The 25,040-nt window shown below is 39.9% G+C and overlaps 1 protein-coding gene across 1 annotated transcript; it reads left to right on the top strand.

Moving 5' to 3' along the window:
• Positions 1 to 16,171: 16,171 nt before the first annotated feature.
• On the top strand, positions 16,172 to 22,196 carry LOC103698018 (E3 ubiquitin-protein ligase At1g12760-like). Its single transcript, XM_008779969.6, has 4 exons — positions 16,172 to 16,965; positions 19,385 to 19,504; positions 20,473 to 20,764; positions 21,716 to 22,196. The coding sequence occupies exons 1-4, from the start codon at positions 16,454 to 16,456 to the stop codon at positions 21,875 to 21,877; spliced, it is 1,086 nt and encodes a 361-aa protein (XP_008778191.1). The 5' UTR covers positions 16,172 to 16,453; the 3' UTR covers positions 21,878 to 22,196.
• Positions 22,197 to 25,040: the final 2,844 nt, after the last annotated feature.

The following is a 25,040-nucleotide window of genomic DNA, read 5'->3' as shown; positions in this document are numbered from 1 at the left end:
AAAGTGGCCTCTTCGACTAGGAGTCGACTCGACTTGACCCAGAGTCGACTCGCCAACTTCTGGAGCTGACTTGGCATTTTCGGAGTCGGCTCATCCCATGAAGTCCACGGAGCCAATTTTCAACCTGGCCCACTCGAGTCGACTCGATAATCCTGGAAGTCGACTCGGCGCTCAGAGCCCGAACTCCCGATCTTCTGTCTTTTGGCTCGTACAGTCTTGGAGTCGACTCGGACTGTTCTGGAGTCGACTCGGCTCTCAGTTTCCGAAACATGGCCTTCTGCCTTTTTGGTGTAGCGCTGCCTTGGGGTCGACTCGAGCTGTCTGGGAGTCGACTCGGCTCTCAGAGACAATAATTCGGTCTTCTGTCTTTTTGGGGTCGCGCTGTCTCGGAGTCGACTCGCGCATTGCGGGAGTCGACTCGAATCTCAGAGTCCAAAAACTGCTCTCTGACTTTTGCCTTGTGAACCACTGAGAGTCGACTCTCGCTTTCTTTGGAGTCGACCTACCAACCATTGGAGTCGACTCGCGTTCCACAGGAGTCGACTCGAATCTCAGGGTCAAAATTCGCTCTCTGACTTTTCTGTCTGTAACTCCTTGGAGTCGACTCATACTACTCTGGAGTCGACTCGGTAAACATCGGAGTCGACTCGCGCACTTCAGGAGTCGACTCGCTGACAGGTTTTGAGTTGATGCTTTCTGCTCGTCTGTCTGTTCTCAGTCGGAGTCGACTCGTAATGATCCGGAGTCGACTCGAGCCCGTGCCAGTGATTCTGATACGCTTGGAGTCGACTCGTAATACTCTGGAGTCGACTCGAGTCTCAGACTTTGGTTCAAACTGACTTCTTAACTTATCCAAAATATTATGAACCAAGTCTAGAAACACTTTAGACAAGATTTTCACTGAAACACTCAATTGAATTCATTAGTAAACAAGAGATATACTCAGATGCTTTGAGCTCATCAAAATCAAATAGGGTTATGATCAATCACTCCACAGGTCCCACTTAAAAACCACTTGCTTTGAATAGATGAACTGTCTCCCTTATAGGAACAAAGTTTGCCTAGACATCAACTGAGCCACAGAGCGAAATTGGTGCAACTTTCGATGATCTTCGTCCTATTGAGCTCGAATGTCTCTAGGGGCCAACGTCTAATTGATTTTAATTAAAGTGACACTATGTGAGATTGAGTTCACCTAAGTTGGGCAAGAGTCCGATGATGAAATCCGGCTCTTATCTTGTTGGGGTGCTTGCCCTTACTATGTGCGAATTAATTTGTGTATGTGTATAAAGTATGCATTTACACTTTTGCTGAAATTAAACTCAAACAATTACCACAAAATTTCAAACTAATAATCAATTTAAACAAGAAAGGTTTAGAGGTTACCAAAGAAAATTTTTCCAGCAAATTTTTTTTTTTTAAGCAAACCTCTACAGCATTCCTTTTATGCAGTCCCCTCTTTGATCGTCCCAGATTTTCTCTTCGATTTCTAATCAAATAATATCAAAAGAAAATTAAAATTAGTAAGAGAGAAAAAAAGGAGATAAGAAAAGTAACAAAAATAGAAAATATTTTTATTTTAGATATATATATTTTTTTGAAAGTTTTTTTTAAATGAAAAGAAAAACAACTATGCTAGCAATCCCCGGCAACGGCGCCAAAAATTGATCGGTTCTTTCAATTTTAAAAATAAACCATGCAATAGCACATATCCTGTAGGATAGTAATTACGGATGTCGGTCCACAGAAATTGGAGACAAGTTATTTTTTCTAATTAAATAATTACTTCAAAGGGCATAAGCTAGAGTAAATGATAAAAACTAAGAATTAATATGGGTGTAGTAGTATGAATTATCTATGGAGAGAGGTGTTTAGGGCTAGATTCCACCGATAGATTTATATCCATGATGCTTTCAATGATTGAGTTGTATTTAAGACTTGATTTCTTCCGACTACAAGCCAAAGCAATCATTAAAAATTATAACTAATTTCCAGCATGAATCATCTAAGTCTAGCACAAACCATCTACTCTAACAATAAGCATGGCCTGTCTAACCTAGCATGATGCATCTGATCATTAAATCATTAAATATGAAATTGATGTCACATGAATATCTCCTCCAAACCACAGGTGTTGGATTCGATGAAATAGATCAATCTATGTAAAATATTTTCTGCAAGATAAACGATTCACATAAATTGAATAAATCATAAGATCAATTGATAAATTCTTCATCATGCAACAATCTTACAATACAAACTCAAGTCAATAAAAACGAAATGGATACTCCTCTATGGCTTCGTCAAACCCCTAAATCGAGGTTTAGCTGCTCATGATGCTCGGCGACTTTGATCGGCTTGCTGAGATGCTCCACGCCATCCGCCTCTAGTCCTTCCTTCTTTTTCTTTCACTAATTGATCCGCTCCCAGCCTCCCTCTATTTTTTTTATTTTTTTATTCCCCCTTTTTGGCACAAAACAGAGCATGCTCTGTTCTTCAAACCGTGCTCTCCCCCTCGCCTCCCTTCTTCCGTCTTCCTCTTATAGATCGCCGAAGACCCGGCGATCGATTCCCAGAGAGGAGGAGGGCGTGGTCTGCGGTCTTTGATCTCGCGGAGGCTGGATTATGGGTGCTGTTGCATGCGGCTGATGGCTGGAAATAGGCATGATCCGTGGAGCTCGGATGCGGAAGAGCTTGGCTCACAGGCTGCTGGGGCTTCCTTCACAGATGGCTGGAGGATCCAACGGATGCATTCCGGGCAAATTACGGGGAGACTGGATCACAGAAGAGGAGGATACGCTGGAACATTGGATGATCGCTAGCTGCACGCGGCTGATGGCGGAACACCCGAGGACGCTGGGAAGAGCTGATCATGCTTGGAGCTAGGAATCTAGAGGAGGAAGAGTCGCTACGCCATCTCTGGGATTCGGAAGCTGGTGGCTGGATGGACGATGATTGCGGAGGAGATTCGGTGTGGATGCGGAAGGGCTGAAGAAGAAGGTGGCTGGATCGGTGGCTCCGGATGCTCCGTGGATGGCTGATCACGGACGGCTAGGAAGAGAGGCTGGCCGCGGGATCGACGGGAGGACGCCGTGGAAGGTGGACGGCCGCGGGATCGACGGGAAGATGCAGTGGAAGGTGGACGGCCGAGATGCTCTGCGGGAGGAAGAAGATGAACAGTGGAATGAGTTTTTATTTTTTTTCCGTAACACTGTTCATATGAACAGTGTTTTCACGGAACACTGTTCATATGAACAGTGATTCCAGTAATTTTTTCCAAAATTATTGTGGATATTTTATTATTATTTTTTTAGTTTTAAAATTATGAATTTTATACCAAGGCAGGTAAAAAATTGGTTGGAAATTGGTTTTGGAATTGAGGTGGGTCACGATCGTTGATTTGCTTGAACTTGTTCTCGAGCCTAATGTTATTTAAATTTAATTCTTGCTAAACTGCTTTAGACCGAACTCGCCAGATAAAATAAACAAGACTAAAAACAAGACCGTGTCTTAATAAAAAGGGTTAATCAAATATTTTTCCCATACAAAAATAATTAATTATAACTTTCAATCTAATCAGGACCAAAACCCATTTAATTATGACCTTAGCTTGATTACAACTCTATCAGGTTACCAAACCGGGTCAACACAATCTCTTCCTTATATGTTTTCTTGTAGTTTTCATGAAAGATCGCAACCAAGAGAGAAACAAGTTCAGAGTCTGGTTTAAGAAAAGAATTATTTACTTCTTACCATATTTTAAATTTATTTCAATGATTATTTAATTTCATGGTAAAATATGTATTTATCAGTTTAAGAACATTAATAAGTGCTATAGAAAGATAACTAAATTATAAATTATTAAGCACTTATCAACGTCTAACAACCATTCTCAGGCCATAACAACTCTCAAGGCGACTGTAGAGAACCATGACCTTAGCAATACAACCTCAAGCTCAATGAGGCAACCTCAAATACTTGGACAAATTCTTCACTAAACTCTAAATTTTTAATCTTTCCCATTGAGTTGAATTCTCATATGTAGAATAGGACCTAACAAGTCCAAGCATGAAGGTAGCTCTGACTAACCTAGAGGGCAAAGGCAAAGATAAGATGACTTCACTCAACAACAGCTTCTAAAGCCAAATTAAAGAAGAAAGACCCAATAAATTGAACTCCATTTCACGGCCTTCAAAGGCCGACTAGGGGGCAAGGGTCTAGAAGCTGATTTCATACACAAACGGCTTTTCAAAGCCTACCTCAAAAGAGATTGTGGCCTCTATAAGCTGGATTCAAAAAATAATGACTTATAAAAAGCCAACATCCAAGCTTAAGGCCCCCAAAAGCTAGATTGAGGGACAAGGTTAAAGAGCCGACCTAAATGGCTCTCAGGTCCAAGAGCCAACCTCAATGGTTCTCAATATAAGAAACCAACCCTAACAGCTCTCAAAATAAGAAAATCTCAATGGCTCAGATCAAGCAAAAATCTATGCGACTGATCACATTTCTGACCTAAAAAGATGCCCCATATTGCATTAGACAAACTATCAGCCTTTTCATATTCCAAATAAATCTACCCAAAATAGCCTACCAAAAATTTGCGGTTACCATCCAAAGTCCTCATGACCTAAATAGATGAGCTATAACTTGAAAAATGAGTAGGATAAGATAGATCATATTTGACCTGATATTGGTTCATCTATCTACTTTCTTAGCACGAGCTAGAAGAATTGCTTAGGCATGGAAGTGGAGTCCATGTGATGTGGCCAAAATCAGGCCTGCCAATCACAAGTTGACACATAGCATAGTAAAATATCAGTTTCAATTGGACTCATATTTCTAGGCTGATTCAAATAAAGAAAGCCCAAAGATAACTTTCCACTTGATTCAGGACTCTGAATAGTCTAACCCTAGTGGGACAAGGACTTTCCATCTATAAAAAGGTGCTCAGGATACCAGACATTCACCTCGAATTATTTTTTACTACTATTCTTTCTAATCTTCTCTACTTGTTTCTCAACACCTTGTCTAACTTAAGCAGAGGCAGTCTAGCCGGAATAGCTCTAGTGACCTTTTTTTTTTATGTACAGATGGGCGCTTTATCTTCTACTGCAGCAGATTGATCAGCATCCTCCTCATCTTTAGATCATTAGAGCCTCATGCATAATAATTATAATTAACAAGTGGACTTGCAAAAGGATTCCTATTGAGCTAGTTAACTCGTGCCACTCTTTTCATTGTCTTTTTAGAGCCTCAAGATGCTTAGCAAGTGGTCTACTAATGGGTAATGGAAAAAGAAATTAAAGTTTTTGATGCCAATGGATGATCAATAAATTTGTATTTGGTTTGTTTTTATATTGATCATTTATTTTAGGGTTAATTGCTCCATCTTAAAAAAAAAATGTATTATATTGTGAAATTTGTTTTACATCTGGCAAACCCTACATACTGCTTAAGGCTATACACTGTGGAATATGCAGTCATGTGACGTGTCAGCTTAGGTGAGTGGGTTTGAGGTATGACCGGAGAATGTGAACAAGAAGGATAGAAAAGGTAGTGAAATAAATTCTGCAATAGATCATGGTGGTATTAGAGGTGAAACACTACCAAATGTTTCGTATTAAGCTATTCTTTTCCAAAACTTCTTACAGGTAGGAATTAAGGAACATTTTAATTTTTTATTACAATATCACCTGTATATCCCACACTTTTGATGTATCAAATAAAATCACTGAGCACTTATTCCTATGGTATCACCTCTTGTCGATTAGACAAGGGATTGGTGCTTGATTTCAGTTGATGGTGTGCGTGCAGAGGGCTAAGCATGAATTTCAGAAAATTTTTATGCGGAAAGAACGGGTTAAACATTTTAACCAAAAACATGCTTGATATTTTAGATATTTTAACTCTGGTACCAGTCGAAGACAGTCTTCAACTGCACATCGCATGTGGCGCGGGCTCAGTCCCAATACATAGGGTGACACCCGCGTGTGCCTATCAAAGCACTCATCATATGAGCCCCCGGGTGGAGAGCCACGCTTCGTCACACGATCACGCGTGAGAGTTCCCGGGAATCGGATAGTCTCCACTAATCCTTTGCTTTGACACCAAATATCACAAAGCCCTCAGATCCCGAGGATTGTGTAATTCAAATCAATATGCATAAATCACAATTTCTTGTGATTTGAAGATTGAGATCATATCTCAACCATAAAAGAGATCAGATCTCTTACCTTTAGAAGGGGGTTCCTTCAAGGATGCTTCGCAGCCGCACAAGCGTCCGGCCTCGATGACTCGTCCACGCGAAGCTCCGGAATGATCAGCTTCCCGGGGAGTGCTAGCTCGCAGGGAGGCAGAAGGTTGGCTGAAAGGGAGAAGGAAGAAGATGGACCTTCACAGCTCAAGAACTCCTTCTTGGGCTTTCACCTTCAGAACTACTCTCTCCTCTCACTCTCTTTCTCTGGTGCTCTCCATTTGTTAGGAAGAAGGAAGAGGGGTGGCCTATTTATAGGCCAAGAAGAAGGTGAGGTGTCCCTATGAGGTGTCCTGTGAGGTGTCCTGCCAGGACACATGTCACACATGCAAGGAAGAGAGATGTCCTGCTCAGCCACGTGTCACGCATGCAAAGGGGTGAGGTGGCCTGGAGGGCGATGTCGTGGATGACCTCATGAGGCAGATGAGGTCATGGATGACATCAGGAGGAGTGTGAGGTGTCCAGGCCCGCCACATGTCACACATGCAAGCAAAAGAGGTGTCCTGCTCCACCACGTGTCACGCATGCAAGCAAAAGAGGTGTCCTGCTCCGCCACGTGTCACGCATGCAAAGGAATGAGGTGGCCGGGATGTGGGTCCCACCTAAGCAGGACATGGGTCCCACATACAGTATGTGGGTCCCACCTAGGCAGGACGTGGGTCCCACATACAGTATGTGGGTCCCACATAGGGAAGGAAGTCCTAGTCATACTAGGATCATAATTGATTTTAATCCAATTTGACTCAAGCCAAATCTGATTTGGTTGGGGCAAATTAGACATTTTCACCAAACCAATTTTGGTGTCAATTACGGTTTTACCAACTTCAAATCATATTTGAATTTGGTCAAGCCCAATCTCTATTACTCAATCAAATTGAGTCTAATCAGTGATCTAATCACCAATTAACTTCTTCAAGCAACAATTGCTTAGGGCAATCAGTCAATCACATTGACTATTTTACCTCTAGACGATTCTCAATCGTCAATCAGCCATTTGATCAATCCAGAAACTTCTAAGCGTGTGACCTCACAGGTTCGAACCTAAGCCGGTAGTACAAGAACACTTCCTGCACTAATCGAAGTAACCATCTAGCAATGGGACCCGACGACCGGATAGGCCGAATAGATGCAAAGCAACATTCTAGAACCTATGGACTATGGTTACTGCATAATTCATCCTCTTGACCAGAAAATGCCCAGGATGGGTTTAGAGTCTGTCTACCCTGAAACGATCCATCCGGAAATATGTTTCAATTCAATAAGTCAAGTGATAGTGATTTGACTTTCCCTGGCCAGGGTACTACTTAATTGAAAACACAAGGCATTCACCCTTATTTCTAAGGGAGGTCAATCCCATCTTGATCTGCAACTGACTACCACAAGTACTTGACTGGACCCAGAAACCTTTCGTCGCTGGATTAGAAATTCAGGTAGTCTGGCACCAAAGTACAGTGAGTTGCTTGCAAGCCACCGGTTGCAATCTCAGGTCTAAAGGATACATATACCCATATCCACTCGGAACAACTCTTGACAAGAGAGAGTCCGTCAATTGGTCACGTTCAGTGAACGTACACTACCATTCACCTGTATACCATACTAGTATCTCTATACTCTTTGGTTTGGAAGACAACCAACAAATATGATACACAATGACCTACGCCCGATAATACTATCGTCCTATTAATAGTATATCATACGGTCATGAACATTTAAGGACCTGTGTGACAAAATCATATTTCATTACACAAAGCAGTCCTAAGGACTTCATCACATCGGAGTTTGTGAAGATGTTCTGGTGATGAATAAATACCATGTTATTTATAATTGATTCAAATACATTTACAATCAACAATTGATTGGATTTAGGACATAATTTCCAACAACTCCCACTTGAACTAAAGCCAATCAGTACAGTATCGTATACCCATCTTCAAGTAATGATGGTCAAACTCCTTTACACTGAGGGCCTTAGTGAAGGGGTCGGCTAAGTTATCCTTCCCGTCAATCTTTTGAAGATCAACGTCACCTCGTTCTACTATCTCACGAACCAGGTGATATCTGCGCAGAATGTGCTTGGTGCGCTGGTGAGCTCTTGGTTCCTTGGCCTGAGCGATGGCACCAGTGCTATCCGAATAGACAAGGACTGGTCCACTAAGGGAGGGTGCAACTCCGAGCTCAGCAATGAACTTCCGCAGCCACACAGCTTCCTTTGCCGCATCCGATGCCGCAATGTACTCCGCCTCGCACACAGAGTCCGCTATAGTAGTCTGCTTGGAACTCTTCCAACAGACAGCCCCACCATACAGGGTAAAAACATAACCAGACACAGACTTGCTATCATCACGGTCTGATTGAAAACTTGAATCGGTATAACCGACAAGTCTCAACTCAGTATCTCCATAAACAAGCCACTTATCCTTAGTATTTCTCAAATACTTGAGGATAGTCTTTACAACTTTCCAGTGGCTTTCTCCTGGGTCAGATTGGTACCTACTCACTACTCCTAGTGAATACGCCACATCTGGTCTAGTACAAGTCATAGCATACATAATAGATCCCACAGCAGAGGCATATGGAATTCTACTCATACGCTCTCTTTCTTGGGGAGTTGTGGGGCAATCTCCTTTAGAAAGAGTAATTCCATGACCTATCGGAAGATAGCCTTTCTTGGAATTTTCCATGCTGAAACGTTTCAGCACAGTATTTATGTACATGGATTGGGACAGACCGAGCAACCTCCTAGATCTATCTCTATAGATCTTCATCCCAAGGATGTAGGATGCTTCTCCCAAATCCTTCATGGAGAATTGTGATGAAAGCCATATTTTTACTCCCTGTAGTGCAGCAATGTCATTCCCTATTAGGAGAATATCATCCACATACAGTACAAGAAATAAGACTACCGTACCATTAGCCCATTTGTATATGCAAGGTTCCTCTTCGTTCTTAACGAAGCCATAAGTTTTGATAACCCTGTCAAAACGAATGTTCCAACTCCGAGATGCCTGCTTTAGTCCATATATGGACTTTTGCAGCCTACACACCTTAGACTCATCTGCAGAAATAAAACCTTCAGGCTGTATCATATACACCTGTTCCTCTAAATCTCCATTTAGAAAAGCGGTTTTAACATCCATCTGCCAGATCTCAAAGTCCAGATGGGCCGCAATCGCAAGCATGATCCGAATGGATTTCAGCATTGCCACAGGCGAAAACGTTTCGTCATAGTCAATACCATAACGCTGACGAAATCCCTGGGCAACCAGACGAGCTTTATAGGTTTCCACCTTTCCGTCTGCGCCTCTTTTCCGTTTGAAAATCCACTTACACCCTATGGGTTTAAATCCTTCGGGTGGGTCAACCAATGTCCATACATCATTGACCTTCATGGACTCCATTTCAGATTCCATGGCTCCAAGCCATTTATCAGAGTCAGACCTTTGCATAGCATCCATATAGGTGACGGGATCCTCATCGTTCTCATCGAGACCAATGGGATCATCGTCCCGGACAAGAAAACCATAGTATCTATCCGGTTGATGCGGTACTCTACCGGATCGCCTAACGGGTGCAACCTTAATGGGTTCTGAGTTTGATCCAATCAAATCAGACTCTAACGGTTCAGTTCTAGTTGTCTGATCCTCTACCTGTTGAACTTCATCAAGCTCAACCTTAGAGCTGTTCGTTCTTTCACCAAGAAATTTCTTCTCCAAGAAGACAGCTCTATTGCTGACGAACAACCTTTGTTCATTAACCTGGTAGAAATAATACCCTTTGGTTTCTTTTGGGTAGCCGACAAAAAGACATTCTTCCGACCTAGCTTCCAGTTTATCTGCTTTCAAACGACGGACGTAGGCTGGAGACCCCCAAACTTTAAGGTGAGAGAGTACAGGCTTTTGACCGGTCCATATCTCATATGGAGTTTTAGTCACAGATTTACTGGGAACTCTATTAAGAATATAACAAGCGGTCTCAAGTGCATAACCCCAAAATGATAAGGGCAAAACTGTAAACCCCATCATGGATCGGACCATGTCCAACAGAGTCCGATTCCTCCTTTCAGACACACCATTATGCTGCGGTGTTCCGGAAGGGGTCTACTGAGAGAGAATCCCATTCTCCTCCAGATATGTCAAGAAATCACTGGAGAGGTATTCACCACCTCGATCAGATCGAAGTATCTTAATACACTGTCCAGTTTGTTTCTCTACTTCATTACGGTATAATTTGAACATTTCAAATGATTCATACTTGTGTTTCATAAGAAACACATACCCATACCGAGATAGGTCGTCGGTAAATGTAATGAAATAGCTGTATCCACCTCTTGCACTAGTGCTCATAGGTCCACATACATCCGAATGTACAAGACCTAATACAGCACCAGCTCGTATACCTTTTCCAGTAAAAGGCGACTTGGTCATTTTTCCAAGAAGACAAGACTCATAGGTAGGTAATGATTCACAATCATTAATATTTAAAATATCCAGTGAGGCCAACCTGTTGATCCTGTTCTTGTTAATATGACCTAGCCTACAATGCCAAAGGTAGATATCAGAGACATCATCAGATCTAGGGCGTTTACTTGTAGTGTACATTACACTAACAGGTTGTGACAATACATAAATGCCATTGTTTAATCGTCCATTGATTACTGTAACACCATTCATAATGATATCACAATAATCCTTCTTTATACAAATTTCATAACCGTTTAAGGCCAAATGACCAACGGAAATGACATTCATTAAGAAACTAGGACAATAGTGACATTCACCAAGGGCAATTATGTGAGAATTTGAAACAATTTGAATATTACCTAATGCAAGAACTGGAACAGTTCTTCCATCTCCAACATTTAGGAATTTCTCATTGTTACCGAAATTCTCAATGACTTGCAGTCCTTTCAACGTATTACAGATATTAAAAGGACTTCCGGTATCCAATACCCAAGTCATCATATCACATACAGAGAAATTATAAGGTGTTATCATATAACCACCTTGACCAGCAACTCTTTGCTGATTTCTCTCATTAGCACTCGAGTTAGCCTGATTCTTAATCAAAGGTCTAGTCGGCTCATCACTATCCAATAGTGATAGGGGGAACTTATAAGAGGACATTTCTGCATAAAGGATAAAACCATGGCCTTATTAGTAAATGAATCAATTAATCTAAAGACATGGATTTTAGTCTAAAGATCCTTCCACTATTTTATACGAATCAGGAGCCTCTACCTCTAATCCGAAGAATTACTCTTAATTCTTTAGTGGGCACTAGAATCCAATAGGCTATACCTGGGCCCGACTTTGGTCGGTATCAACCCAAATACACCTAAAGGTAGGTTCATAACAAATTGCTTCAACTAAACAACTTCTAGTGATCATTCTGCCCCAGGAAGCACTTCAGCAGGCGTATATCGACACTACTAAAAGTCCCGGTCAGGTCCAACCATTAACATGTAGCAATCAATGCAAACTATCTAATAGATGGTCAAGCCCGACTTTGGCCGGTATCCAACCGGACCACCCATTCCAATAGTTGCAACCGACTCATCATTATTGTATGACAATTCCAATGGCCGATACGCACCAGTGCGCGCACGCGCCTCCAATGTATATAGACGTATTGGACTCATTATCACACAACTAATGGGAGGCTATGACGTGGTCATCTCCATTAACCATATCATTTTATGGACCTAATAATTTAGAGGATTTTTATAATAAAAAGCTGACTCAATCCAAATCCTCCCACTGACTTCATAAGTCAGGTATCATAGGAAATAGATTCAAGTCAGCGCACCTAAATCAGTCCAACTGATTTTCTTACAGGCATGGGTCAATTAGAGTCAATCAGAGATCTGATCAAAAGAGATTCACCAAGATGGCCAGGTAAGTGAGATCAGCGGAAGGGTATGCCATTAACTTGACTGGATCGAAACCCAGCAAGTAGCTCCCAATTAAAAACCTACTGATTACAGTTGCCTTTGACACCAGCTGGTTTATCAATTTCAATTCGATCAATATCATAACTCAAGCTCAACCACGAAGCCTAAATCAACATCCATTTGGTCTAATCAAAGACATGGACTTGATCAACTACAACTATTGCAAAGATCAAGAGCAATCTTGACCCAATCTAAGAAACAACTTTAATTAGATTAGATCAACTACTCTACCAAGTTTGATTTCAACCATTGAGTCCAAATCATTTGGATTTGATTTAGCTAACCCATTACCCCATGAATTATGCAATGTCTTAGACATTCAAATCACATTTAAAGTCTAGGATCTATATCATTACTCAATTCATAATTAAGTATATTACATTATTCATGTCTTATCTTTGTTTTGCATGCTCCGTAACTTTAAATCGTTAAAACACTTTTAAGATTCAAGTTAATCATGCAAACAAACATGTTCATTCATCATATGAATAACATAATGAAATAATATAATTAGTTTACATCATATGTAAAAGATCACATCTTGCATAGATATTTGATATTACAAAGAACCTGGATGGGCTCTGATACCACTGATGGTGTGCGTGCAGAGGGCTAAGCATGAATTTCAGAAAATTTTTATGCGGAAAGAACGGGTTAAACATTTTAACCAAAAACATGCTTGATATTTTAGATATTTTAACTCTGGTACCAGTCGAAGACAGTCTTCAACTGCACATCGCATGTGGCGCGGGCTCAGTCCCAATACATAGGGTGACACCCGCGTGTGCCTATCAAAGCACTCATCATATGAGCCCCCGGGTGGAGAGCCACGCTTCGTCACACGATCACGCGTGAGAGTTCCCGGAAATCGGATAGTCTCCACTAATCCTTTGCTTTGACACCAAATATCACAAAGCCCTCAGATCCCGAGGATTGTGTAATTCAAATCAATATGCATAAATCACAATTTCTTGTGATTTGAAGATTGAGATCATATCTCAACCATAAAAGAGATCAGATCTCTTACCTTTAGAAGGGGGTTCCTTCAAGGATGCTTCGCAGCCGCACAAGCGTCCGGCCTCGATGACTCGTCCACGCGAAGCTCCGGAATGATCAGCTTCCCGGGGAGTGCTAGCTCGCAGGGAGGCAGAAGGTTGGCTGAAAGGGAGAAGGAAGAAGATGGACCTTCACAGCTCAAGAACTCCTTCTTGGGCTTTCACCTTCAGAACTACTCTCTCCTCTCACTCTCTTTCTCTGGTGCTCTCCATTTGTTAGGAAGAAGGAAGAGGGGTGGCCTATTTATAGGCCAAGAAGAAGGTGAGGTGTCCCTATGAGGTGTCCTGTGAGGTGTCCTGCCAGAACACATGTCACACATGCAAGGAAGAGAGATGTCCTGCTCAGCCACGTGTCACGCATGCAAAGGGGTGAGGTGGCCTGGAGGGCGATGTCATGGATGACCTCATGAGGCAGATGAGGTCATGGATGACATCAGGAGGAGTGTGAGGTGTCCAGGCCCGCCACATGTCACACATGCAAGCAAAAGAGGTGTCCTGCTCCACCACGTGTCACGCATGCAAGCAAAAGAGGTGTCCTGCTCCGCCACGTGTCACGCATGCAAAGGAATGAGGTGGCCGGGATGTGGGTCCCACATACAGTATGTGGGTCCCACCTAAGCAGGACATGGGTCCCACATACAGTATGTGGGTCCCACCTAGGCAGGACGTGGGTCCCACATACAGTATGTGGGTCCCACATAGGGAAGGAAGTCCTAGTCATACTAGGATCATAATTGATTTTAATCCAATTTGACTCAAGCCAAATCTGATTTGGTTGGGGCAAATTAGACATTTTCACCAAACCAATTTTGGTGTCAATTACGGTTTTACCAACTTCAAATCATATTTGAATTTGGTCAAGCCCAATCTCTATTACTCAATCAAATTGAGTCTAATCAGTGATCTAATCACCAATTAACTTCTTCAAGCAACAATTGCTTAGGGCAATCAGTCAATCACATTGACTATTTTACCTCTAGACGATTCTCAATCGTCAATCAGCCATTTGATCAATCCAGAAACTTCTAAGCGTGTGACCTCACAGGTTCGAACCTAAGCCGGTAGTACAAGAACACTTCCTGCACTAATCGAAGTAACCATCTAGCAATGGGACCCGACGACCGGATAGGCCGAATAGATGCAAAGCAACATTCTAGAACCAATGGACTATGGTTACTGCATAATTCATCCTCTTGACCAGAAAATGCCCAGGATGGGTTTAGAGTCTGTCTACCCTGAAACGATCCATCCGGAAATATGTTTCAATTCAATAAGTCAAGTGATAGTGATTTGACTTTCCCTGGCCAGGGTACTACTTAATTGAAAACACAAGGCATTCACCCTTATTTCTAAGGGAGGTCAATCCCATCTTGATCTGCAACTGACTACCACAAGTACTTGACTGGACCCAGAAACCTTTCGTCGCTGGATTAGAAATTCAGGTAGTCTGGCACCAAAGTACAGTGAGTTGCTTGCAAGCCACCGGTTGCAATCTCAGGTCTAAAGGATACATATACCCATATCCACTCGGAACAACTCTTGACAAGAGAGAGTCCGTCAATTGGTCACGTTCAGTGAACGTACACTACCATTCACCTGTATACCATACTAGTATCTCTATACTCTTTAGTTTGGAAGACAACCAACAAATATGATACACAATGACCTACGCCCGATAATACTATCGTCCTATTAATAGTATATCATACGGTCATGAACATTTAAGGACCTGTGTGACAAAATCATATTTCATTACACAAAGCAGTCCTAAGGACTTCATCACATCGGAGTTTGTGAAGATGTTCTGGTGATGAATAAATACCATGTTATTTATAATTGATTCAAATACATTTACAATCAACAATTGATTGGATTTAGGACATAATTTCCAACATCAGTAACAGTAAGCCCTCAGTGGGTGGATACAAAATAGAAAGGTGGAGACAACCCTTCCTAATCTCAAAAATAATACATCAAATAAGTGATACAATTTGCTAGTATGTGCTCCATCTTTTGATCAACTCTTTATCTCACATTTTTCAAACCATGCGCATGATGATGTTTCCTTCGATATTCATTAACTCAAATGAGCTCTATATCTTACAATTGAATCCAGATTGGATACCAGTATATATATATATATATATATATATATATATATATATATATATATATTCATTTTATTTGATGAATACAAATACGGATTCGGAAGTTAGTTCGATAAAAAATTCATAACGATATTTATTTTAGATGGATATAGACATAACAGAAATATAGACATAAATATGAATATAAGTCAGATAATTAGATATTGTGACTACATAATTAAAAATATTACTAAATGAAAAATAAATCAAGTTAGTAATATATTAATATGGTCATTTTTTTTTAAGTTCATGAGTGCTATATAAAATTAAATAGCATTACAAATAGAATTGAATATTTAGATATGAATGGAATACTTGTCTATTCATATTCATATTTTTTTTTTACGAATATAAATATAGATATTAATTAAGTGCTTAATATTCTATCAATATTTAGATATATTCACAGATGAAAATGGAATTGGGCGGATATTATCCAATCCATTTTTACTCTTACTACACCTACTTGCTAATGGTGATGATGACAAATAAAATAAGTAAAATTTCTAAATGTAGGTAAACAAATGTTAGCCATAAAACCATGGCAGCCGAAATGCGGAGAACATGAAGAACATACGAACAAGAAAACAAAACAGTTCAAACAAAGAGTCTGTCACACCTAAAATTACCAACTAAAAAAAGAAAAGATTCACTCACGAGGTGTATGGATAATATATCCAACCCCAGATCTATCTGTCTTTAGTCCCACCGTTTCTAGGTCCAACCCAATATTTATCATGCATTAACGACGGAAACCGGTCATGCCTAATAATCGAGCCAAATCCAACAAAAGGGAACTCATTTATCTCGTAAACCCCCCTCCCCCGCCCGAAACCCTCTCCCTACCCCTCCTCTCTCCCCCCTCTCTCTCTCGCTCGACCTGCCTGCTTCCATGCTATTTTTATCTGAGGTCTGAGGAAGAGAACATAGTTCAAAAATAGCAGCCCAAAATCCCAGATTAAACGAAGAATTCTAAACCGACCCCACTTTGTGTCGGTCCACTTTCCTCTCCGACCCTCCTCAATTCCTCTCCCCACCTCCCTCTTCGATGGAGGATTCCGATCGAAGAGGTGGCGGCGGAGGAGGAGGGAACCCAGCCGCGGCCCCCCTCCTCGCAGCCTCCGCCGACGACGACGGGGGCGGCGCCACCGCCAGTCGGAGCATCCCGGTGATGCTGGGACGGGCCACCTCGCGGCGGCTGATGCGGGCGCCACCGTCGTCGACGACGGCGGCCGCCGTGGCGGCGATGAGGGAGACCGCAGCGCTCCAGCTGGAGGAGCGCCACTACGACTGGGGCTACTCGAAGCCCGTGGTGGCCCTAGACCTGGTTTGGAATTTGGCCTTTGTTTTGGTCTCGGCGTCGGTGCTGCTGTCGACGGCGAGGGAGCGGCCGTCGACGCCGATCAGGGCGTGGATCTTTGGGTACGCCGTGCAATGCCTCCTGCACGTCGGGTTTGTGTGCTTCGAGTATCGGCGAAGGCGGCGGCGGAGGACGTGGAGGAGGATTAGATGGGTTGGCGCCAGGGAGGAGGATGGCTTGGAAGATATCCCGGAGAGCAGGTTTTGTTCTTAATTAGGAATTAATCGTTCTGTTTTTCTTTTTATTTTTTAAATTCAATTCTACTGTTTTCTTTGAGGGTGGAATTGGTTGAACTATAACATTATTAGGTTGATATGTTGGAGCATGCGATGCCAAAATTCTGTGATTTTGAATTTTTAACACTTTGTTGCATAGAACGTGGTTTGGTTGTGTGTCTGTTTTGATGTTTGTGTGATGATTGTTTGTGGAGGCAAATTGTGGTTTAAGATTATGAGTTTTTGTAAAAATTATGAGAAGTATTTTGGTGATTGAGGGAAAAGTGAACTAATTTATGGCACTTTTAAGAGTTGATCCTTTTTTAATTTATGAAAATTTTTATCTGTTAGAATTTCTGTGCTTTGAGGTGCTTTTGTTAGTTGCTGTCCAAATTTTTTTCTCTTAGGCTTGTCTGGATTCTTGATGTGGTTTGATTGGGATCTGGTTCCTTGGCTTTTTGGTGGGATTGCATTTTTCCCAGTTTATAGATTTCTACTGTTTCATAAAATTCTGATGTTGTATGTATAGAAAATATTTGTCTCCTTGGTATTTCCTAAAACATCTGATTTTGCCTTGTCAATTTACTTTAAGGATCATATATGGTTTTATTATCTTTGATCTGTTTCTGATATAATCTAGTCTGGAGCATCTTGCTCTACCATACATGTAGGCCAAATTTCATCGTGAAATATTATTTAAAGTTTGGATAATTCATACCCTGATTCTAAGCATATAATCCAGAGGTGAAAGGCTTTTTTACTTATAGAAGTTCATAATAAGTGCATCATCATATGTTCACTCTGTGAGTTCCCTCATTGTTTTCCTATTGACGTGTATGACATTGTCAAGTATTTGGATTCTATCAAGTGAGGTGGAAAAGAATGACTGTGTACCCCAAACAGTTTTTTGGAGCAACATAAGAGTGTCTTGATCTGTGAATATCAACTTCATATAAACATCATAACTTGGACCCAGTATACTTTCTTGATTTCTTGGTATTGCCAAGCCTCTAAAAGCTAAAATTTTTAATACTTGAAAACGTAAGAAGATTTTTATTTTAGCATTTAAATAAGATAATTTGCTCCTGATATTTTAGAAAAATATATAGCAATTTATGTTTTTATCACCATAATAAGATCAATGGCATAGCATTGTTTTTCTCTTGGTTGTTCTGCTAACTAGATGAGTATAACTTGAAGACCTTTTAAAGGCCTTTTGACAAAAAATCATTTGTTAATTCAACAAATTCTAGTCAACTCATGCTTGAGGAACCAATGCAAACCAAGGAAACTCGTAGTTATTTCTGAAGTCATGTTTCTGATAGTTGATGAATAACTTTTTTGGGCCACTCCAGGCTTTTGCTCCAGCAACTGATTTGCATTGCTGAACAATGAACAACACTTCCTATAGGTTTTTTTTGGCAGTCTATTTGGAAGTATTTAACAAGATTATAATGTTATTTTTACTAACTTGTATCTTCTTAGCAGACAGTTTTTTATTTCAGAATGAATTTTGTGAATCATTGGCATCACATTTGCATTTGCAATTTTGGAAATTAATTCTGATAGTGGACTTGCTAGATTTCCCCCCAAAAATTAATTAAGATATCATTATTCGGTACACTGTGTTTTGCAACTATATTATGGGCAGAAATAAAATGGGAAGTGTGGTAAAGTTACTGCTGTTATTCTTCCAGGCCATTTTGTGCTTTGCACAAGAATGAAATGATGATTCTGCTGACTGTAGAAGCTTTCAGTGATGATTTGCATGCATCTTATTATAGGTCATGAAAGGAAGATCTAACATGCCCCTAAACAAGTTCCTGAAATGATTATCCATCAAATTTCATCAGCTTAGTCTTTGGCCTAGCATGTTCCTTCAACAATGACTTTAGTCCTCTGTTTTAAGTTTTTTCATCTCATTATATATAATGAAGGTATGCAACAACATATAAATAATTTTAGCTACTCTTCCCCTTCTAATTCCAAATATGTTACACATGTCAGATTCTCAAACTATCAAATTAAATCTGCCTAAAAGTTAAATTAAAATAAAATCCATTTAAGATGATAAGTGTCTTCTTGATCCACCTTACAAAGTGCTCATGTATATCTTTAAAAGAAATTGCACTTAACAATTCATTGAAAGAAAAAGTTATTACTTATGAAACAAGTTGAGCAAACACTTGCATTTTAGGAGGCACAAGGCATTTGAATTGCTAAGGCCATACAACATCCCATTTATATCCATTGTTCTGATTTTTTTTTTCAAGTTCTATCAGCAAAAAATAGAACTTGCATGTCTAATGGGATGTGTCTATAGTCTACAATATAATATTGCAGGTGTTTACTTGCCTAAAATTTGTGTTATTCCATTTTATAATATTTTACTGTTTATTTTCAGGACCGTTAAGAAATTGGAATCTATTAATGCAATGATTTCGTTACTCTGGTGGATGCTTGGTTTCTATTGGATTGTTGTTGGTGGGCAAACACTCCTGCAAGATGCTCCTCGTCTCTACTGGTAGGAATATGTGGAAATCGTCCTCTTTTTGTTAAACTGAGTTGTATATTAGTTATTTTTATGAAGCAATTTCTTGTTCCAGCTGCAAGTTTAAATGGACATAGATACACAGATATGTATCCCTTAGAATCTGAGAAGCCTAGGAGACCAATATGAATTCAAAGATAGAGGCCCAATTAAGGACAAATCAGATTCATTTTTGAATATGACATCAGCTTAAGGATGAGAACAAACAAATTATTTGTTTGTTATGGGTATTTTGTTGACACTCTGAGCAATTTTGGTTGGCCTAAATGATTTATTTTCCTTACAAATTCATGGTATTTTCCTTGATTTTATCTTTGTTATAAAATGCAAAAGTTGATGCTATCAAGGAGCATAGCACTGCTAGTCCTGCAGAGAAGCCTCTCTATCAAGGCAAGATTATGGGTTTGAAATAACCTTCTTTGATGGCAGGTTTGAAGCAACATGTAGATAACTTTCTAGATCATAGAAGCATGAAGTGGAAGTAGTAACAGAAGTGGGTCAAGATTCTTTTAGGGACAACAAGGTTTACATTGCTTACAGCCAAAGCAGCACAGTGAACTATAGCTTCAGCATAGTTTGCAAATAAATTTGGAACCATATGGTGAACACTGCTTACAGGTTTGAGAAATTGGATGAACATATGTAACTAGGATGAACTTGTGATCAGTTTGAAGTGTGATGTTAACATTATATAATAACCTAATTCCTTGTGCATTCAATAAAGGAATCCTTAAGAACTTGTGGAAATTTTCAATCCTGGAAAAATGTATATCTGAAATCTTTTGAAGCACAGTTTCTGTTCACTTTTTTAACAAAAACTATTTAGGATTTGAATTAGTAGCTTTTGTTCTCTACTAGTTCTTGGTCATGCTATTGAGTTAGTATAGTCTTTTTTCATTTTCATATGCATCTCTTGATGGTTTTTCTAAAATAATTTGCAGGTTAACAGTGGTGTTTCTAGCATTTGATGTGTTTTTTGCTATATTTTGCATCATGCTGGCATGTATAATTGGCATAGCTCTCTGCTGTTGCTTGCCATGCATCATAGCGTTTCTATATGCTGTGGCTGGCCAAGAAGGTGCATCTGATGCTGACCTTAGCAGACTCCTCAAGTTCCGGTTCCGTGGAGCCAATCAGCCAAAGAATTTTGATCTTGGAAAGGAACAAGCAGTTACAGTGACAATTATGGAGCAGGATTCAATTGCTGATCTTGCACTTCCTCCAGAGGACTCGGTAGTGCTTTCTGTATACCCGCTGTATCTCTCCTTTGAGTTTGACTGTGTTTCTTTGTTTTATTTTGAGTGCCTGTTTCTTTTTCTTCTTACTAGTTCTTTTTCATTTCCTATCTAGTGAAGAATACATGTTTATTATCTGCCTCTGATGAGAGGTGTTGAGGCAAAATGCATTATATCTGTTGTGATAAACAGGGCTCATGGACATTTGGTGGTAAAGGTATGTATTTTGGAAAAGGGCTCCATTGTTAACAGGATGTAGTGAAATGTATTCAGAGTGGAAAACATACTCATGAACGGATCCATTCATCAGTTGTAGAATCATGTTGTAATTTGAACATCAGTTCATCTCTTATTTCTTCCTACAAACAACAACATCAACTTATGAACAAGAAACTAGCTTGCAAATTAATTCTGTGCAATAAAATACTTACTAACTCTAATTATACAGCCAGGTGTGATATATTATGATCAAACCAAGTTAATGCAAAAGCAATATTATAGTCTTAACAGTTATGTTTGACCTGGATAAAACTTGGAATGTGATTACATATATAAAGCCTAAGATGGGAGTAGGTTAGCACTAGAAAATGAAGATTGGAGGGAGGTAAATCATGTATAACTAGTGGACTTAACATTGAAGCTAATTATGAATGTTCATCTGCCTTTACCCTCCAGTTTTTTTTTTTTTTTTTTTTTAAATCATGGTATACAATTATCTGCACTTCATACCTGCGAAATCCCAAAAAGTTTTCTGCAGAGTTGTGGTCTCCTATACTATATATGCTATAGAAAAGCTTCTTAAAACTGCGATTACAGGAACAGTTCCTCGTCTTTGTCACAATTTTTTTTTGAAAAAGTAATAAGTTATGTATATTAGCTGTCTTCAGATGCTTTTCCTGGGTAACTGCTATAGTGGGAGCCTGACTTCCCTTGTGAACTGCTTTTGTAGGAATGCTGCATTTGCCTTTCCCAATACGAAGACGGGGCAGAGCTGCACTCACTTCCCTGCAACCACCATTTCCACTCTGGATGCATTGTCAAGTGGCTCCGGATTAATGCTACATGCCCCCTCTGCAAGTACAACATCCTCCAAGGTGATGAATATGTCTGATTTCGATTCATGTCTCCAAATTCAAGTGGGCGCGTACCCGGAGACAGCTTGCCCCAAATGTTTTGACCTCCCCATTCCTGTAAGGCCATTAACCCTGCTATGCGGCCAAGTACTAACACCCAGGCATTTTTGGCTGTCTTGGTTTGAGAAAATTTCTTGTCATGAAAAAAAAACAAAGAGAGAGAGAGAGAGAGAGAGAGAGAGAGAGAGTTTCTTGTATATTCTTTTTCTGACAGCTTGGCATCATGGAATTTCGTACATTTTGAATGATGCACACGATAGGTAAAATCCAGCAGAAATTTTCTTGCACTGTCGTCAATTATTCCCCGTGCTATAAACCACTGAGGAAGAAAACTGAGGGCTTCGATACAATTATGCAGGGTAACAGATTAGGGCCGGCATACTTTTAGCTGGCAGCTAATGTGATTTGCTAGCATTTTCTATCGCTGCTGCCTTCGTCTCAGAGTGCAAAAACCTTGAAGAAATCACTTTTCATCGTTTTCAGTCCAAGCCTCAATTACAGGATACATTGGAACTTTTATTCTGGTGGACTTGTTCCTTTTGGAATGTTGAGAATGATATATATCTGCAGTCTCATCAGTTTATATATATCTGAGATGGCAGTAGGGTAGGTATACGTGATCCTGAGATGACTTGTGTGTCTGAAAACAGCCAGAGTAACCTAAAAACATGGCGAAATAGTTTAACAGTTATCTAAATACTACTCTATCTAATTAGACTGTACATTGGGTCTCGATTTGGGTTTGGCTAGGTCTTGATGTGGATATAGCAAAATGTGATCTATTGCCACCCGAGTTGAGAAGTATAATTAGCTGTACCATTTCATGGCTAATAGTACTCTGGTGACACTTCACGCTGGAAAAACAAAAGTAAAATGAAACAAAATAAAAACCTCGTTACGTTCTTGTAATGCTAATTATATAACAGCAATATAATTCATTCTCCGTGAGGGGATGAAATATTAATGACAAAGGGGATTCTTGCCTAGTCCATCTTACATGTTGATCTCATTTGATGGTTGCTAGTTCATTCCACCAAAAACCACCTCCCGAGAACACAAATTTAACAAAACAAGAAGCCCTGATTGCCCTTTTGAACAAAATTATACTGAAGGGCAATTAAGATCAGACAAAAGCATCAACCTTGCTACTATGCATTTCTTGGTGGAAGCTCTAAACAAGATTCCACGCCTAGCTCCACTTAAAGACTCAAGGTAGAGATTCTTGATAGAAAGAAATGTGTAGACGGATTTAATTATCCCCCTCTCCGTAAGGCCGGCTGCCTATTCATCATCAGGGGTATTGCTGCATGAGATAGATAGACTCATGATCTTCTAGTAATTTTGAGTGTCAAAGATCTCCTTAAGCAAGGCAACTAAAAATTATCTTTGGAATAGCCTCAAGGAACTGAGTCTCCCAGCTTGAAAACAAGACAATAGCAGCAACTATAGTTTGTTCCATGGTCTTTGGTTTTCAACAGATGTTGACGTTACCTGAAACCAAAAACTCCAGGTCAGTACCATCACAAATTGGTTCCATAGTGTTTAAAACTCCTCAAGAGCCTTCTTTTAATCCATTTTTTTTTTAAAAAAGAAAATTAAGTATGCAGTTCATCCACACTAGCTTCGTTCAAATATGACCTTTTGCTTCTAATGTTCAAAGCTCTCAAACAGGTCACTCAAAATTTCCTTTCGTTAGGACAGGTTAGCAACAGACAATCGATAAATTCCAACGTGATAATTTGCCAATCCTTTCTGTGGCCAGCCAACGCTTCTATCTTCTCAAATACTACACACGTCCATGGGACTGGTGTTGTAGGATAGACAGAATCTCCTATGTTCATGAACCTTTATAGAAGCATACGACGGAAAAAAAAAACTGCATGGGCCTCACCCCCAAAATAAAAAAAATATCTCTTATTTGGTTAGAGTTTTTAAAGAAGAGAGATAAGAAAGAGAAATCCATGGGAGGTACGGAAAAGCTACTTCACCGGGAATTGAGATTTTATTTTTTCCAAAAGTATCCTTAAGCCATCAAATTCATAGATAAAGTTTTTTCCTTTATTAAAAGTATAATAAGTATTTTATATATTTTTTTAAGAAAAATATATGCCCATCCAAACATAGGCCACTCTGGGATGTGTTACTTTTCCATAATCAACCAAACATGCTAAAACCATTTTTCTAGATATCATATTTTCAGAAATCATCTTCTCAAAAAAAACATTCCAGTGAGAAAAAAAATTTCCTGCAAACCAAACAAGTCATTCATATTGAGTCATATACCCTAATTAGACCCAATCTATGTCTATGTTAGGTAAAGAAAAGTGTAAAATACACTTTGACCCCTCAACTTTCAAAGAGAGACACTTAGCTATAAATACTTTAAAGTTTCAATTAACCACAGTCACTTATTTTCTCTTGGTACCGTCTAATTATATTAGATAGCATCTGATGCAACAATGTGAGGTTTATAAGCCATAATTTACCTAAAATACCCTCCCCTCACTTTTATTTTGGTGCAAAGGGGACTTGAGTCACATGCCAATCACCTGATTCTCTACCCCCTCAAGTTTAAAGGAGAGACACTTAGCCATAAATATTTTAAAGTTTCAATTGACCCCCATGACTTATTTTTCCCTTATATCATCTAAACTATATTAGATAGCATCCGATGCAAACTACGTGAGGTTTATAAGCCATATTTTACCTAAATCATCCTTCCCTTGCTTTGGTTTTGGTGCGAAGGGGAGTAGAGCCACATGCTAATCACGTGATTCTCTTCTTCAATCCCTAATAAAATATAAGTTAGGGTCTCCCTATACCCTGAACGGGAGAAACCTGGGAGAAGATGGATAGAGAGAGCATAGGGTAAAATAGAGAGGTGAGAAGAGATTACCATGCCTTCGAGCCAAAACTCAAGCAAAAAGCTCTGACCAAAGCTCCAACCTTGCTCTCGACAACCCTATATTACGCTTGCGAGAGAAAAGCTCTATTAAAGACATCCTTGACCGCTGCAAATGCTGGCTAATGCCTATTTGAATGTTCACTAGTCCAGGTACAAGTTGACTAGCTATGTACTTGCCAAAATCCTATCGATTTGCTAATGTTGTTCTTAGCAATAATATGTCTTCTTGCTGCATG

The sequence above is a fragment of the Phoenix dactylifera genome, chromosome 2, assembly GCF_051530095.1.
Source record: "Phoenix dactylifera cultivar Ajwa chromosome 2, Ajwa_hap1_PhDact_Kaust_v1.1, whole genome shotgun sequence".
Taxonomy (NCBI): Eukaryota; Viridiplantae; Streptophyta; class Magnoliopsida; order Arecales; family Arecaceae; genus Phoenix; species Phoenix dactylifera.
Note: the sequence above shows the minus strand (reverse complement) of the source record. Positions and strands in the feature narration are given on the sequence as shown.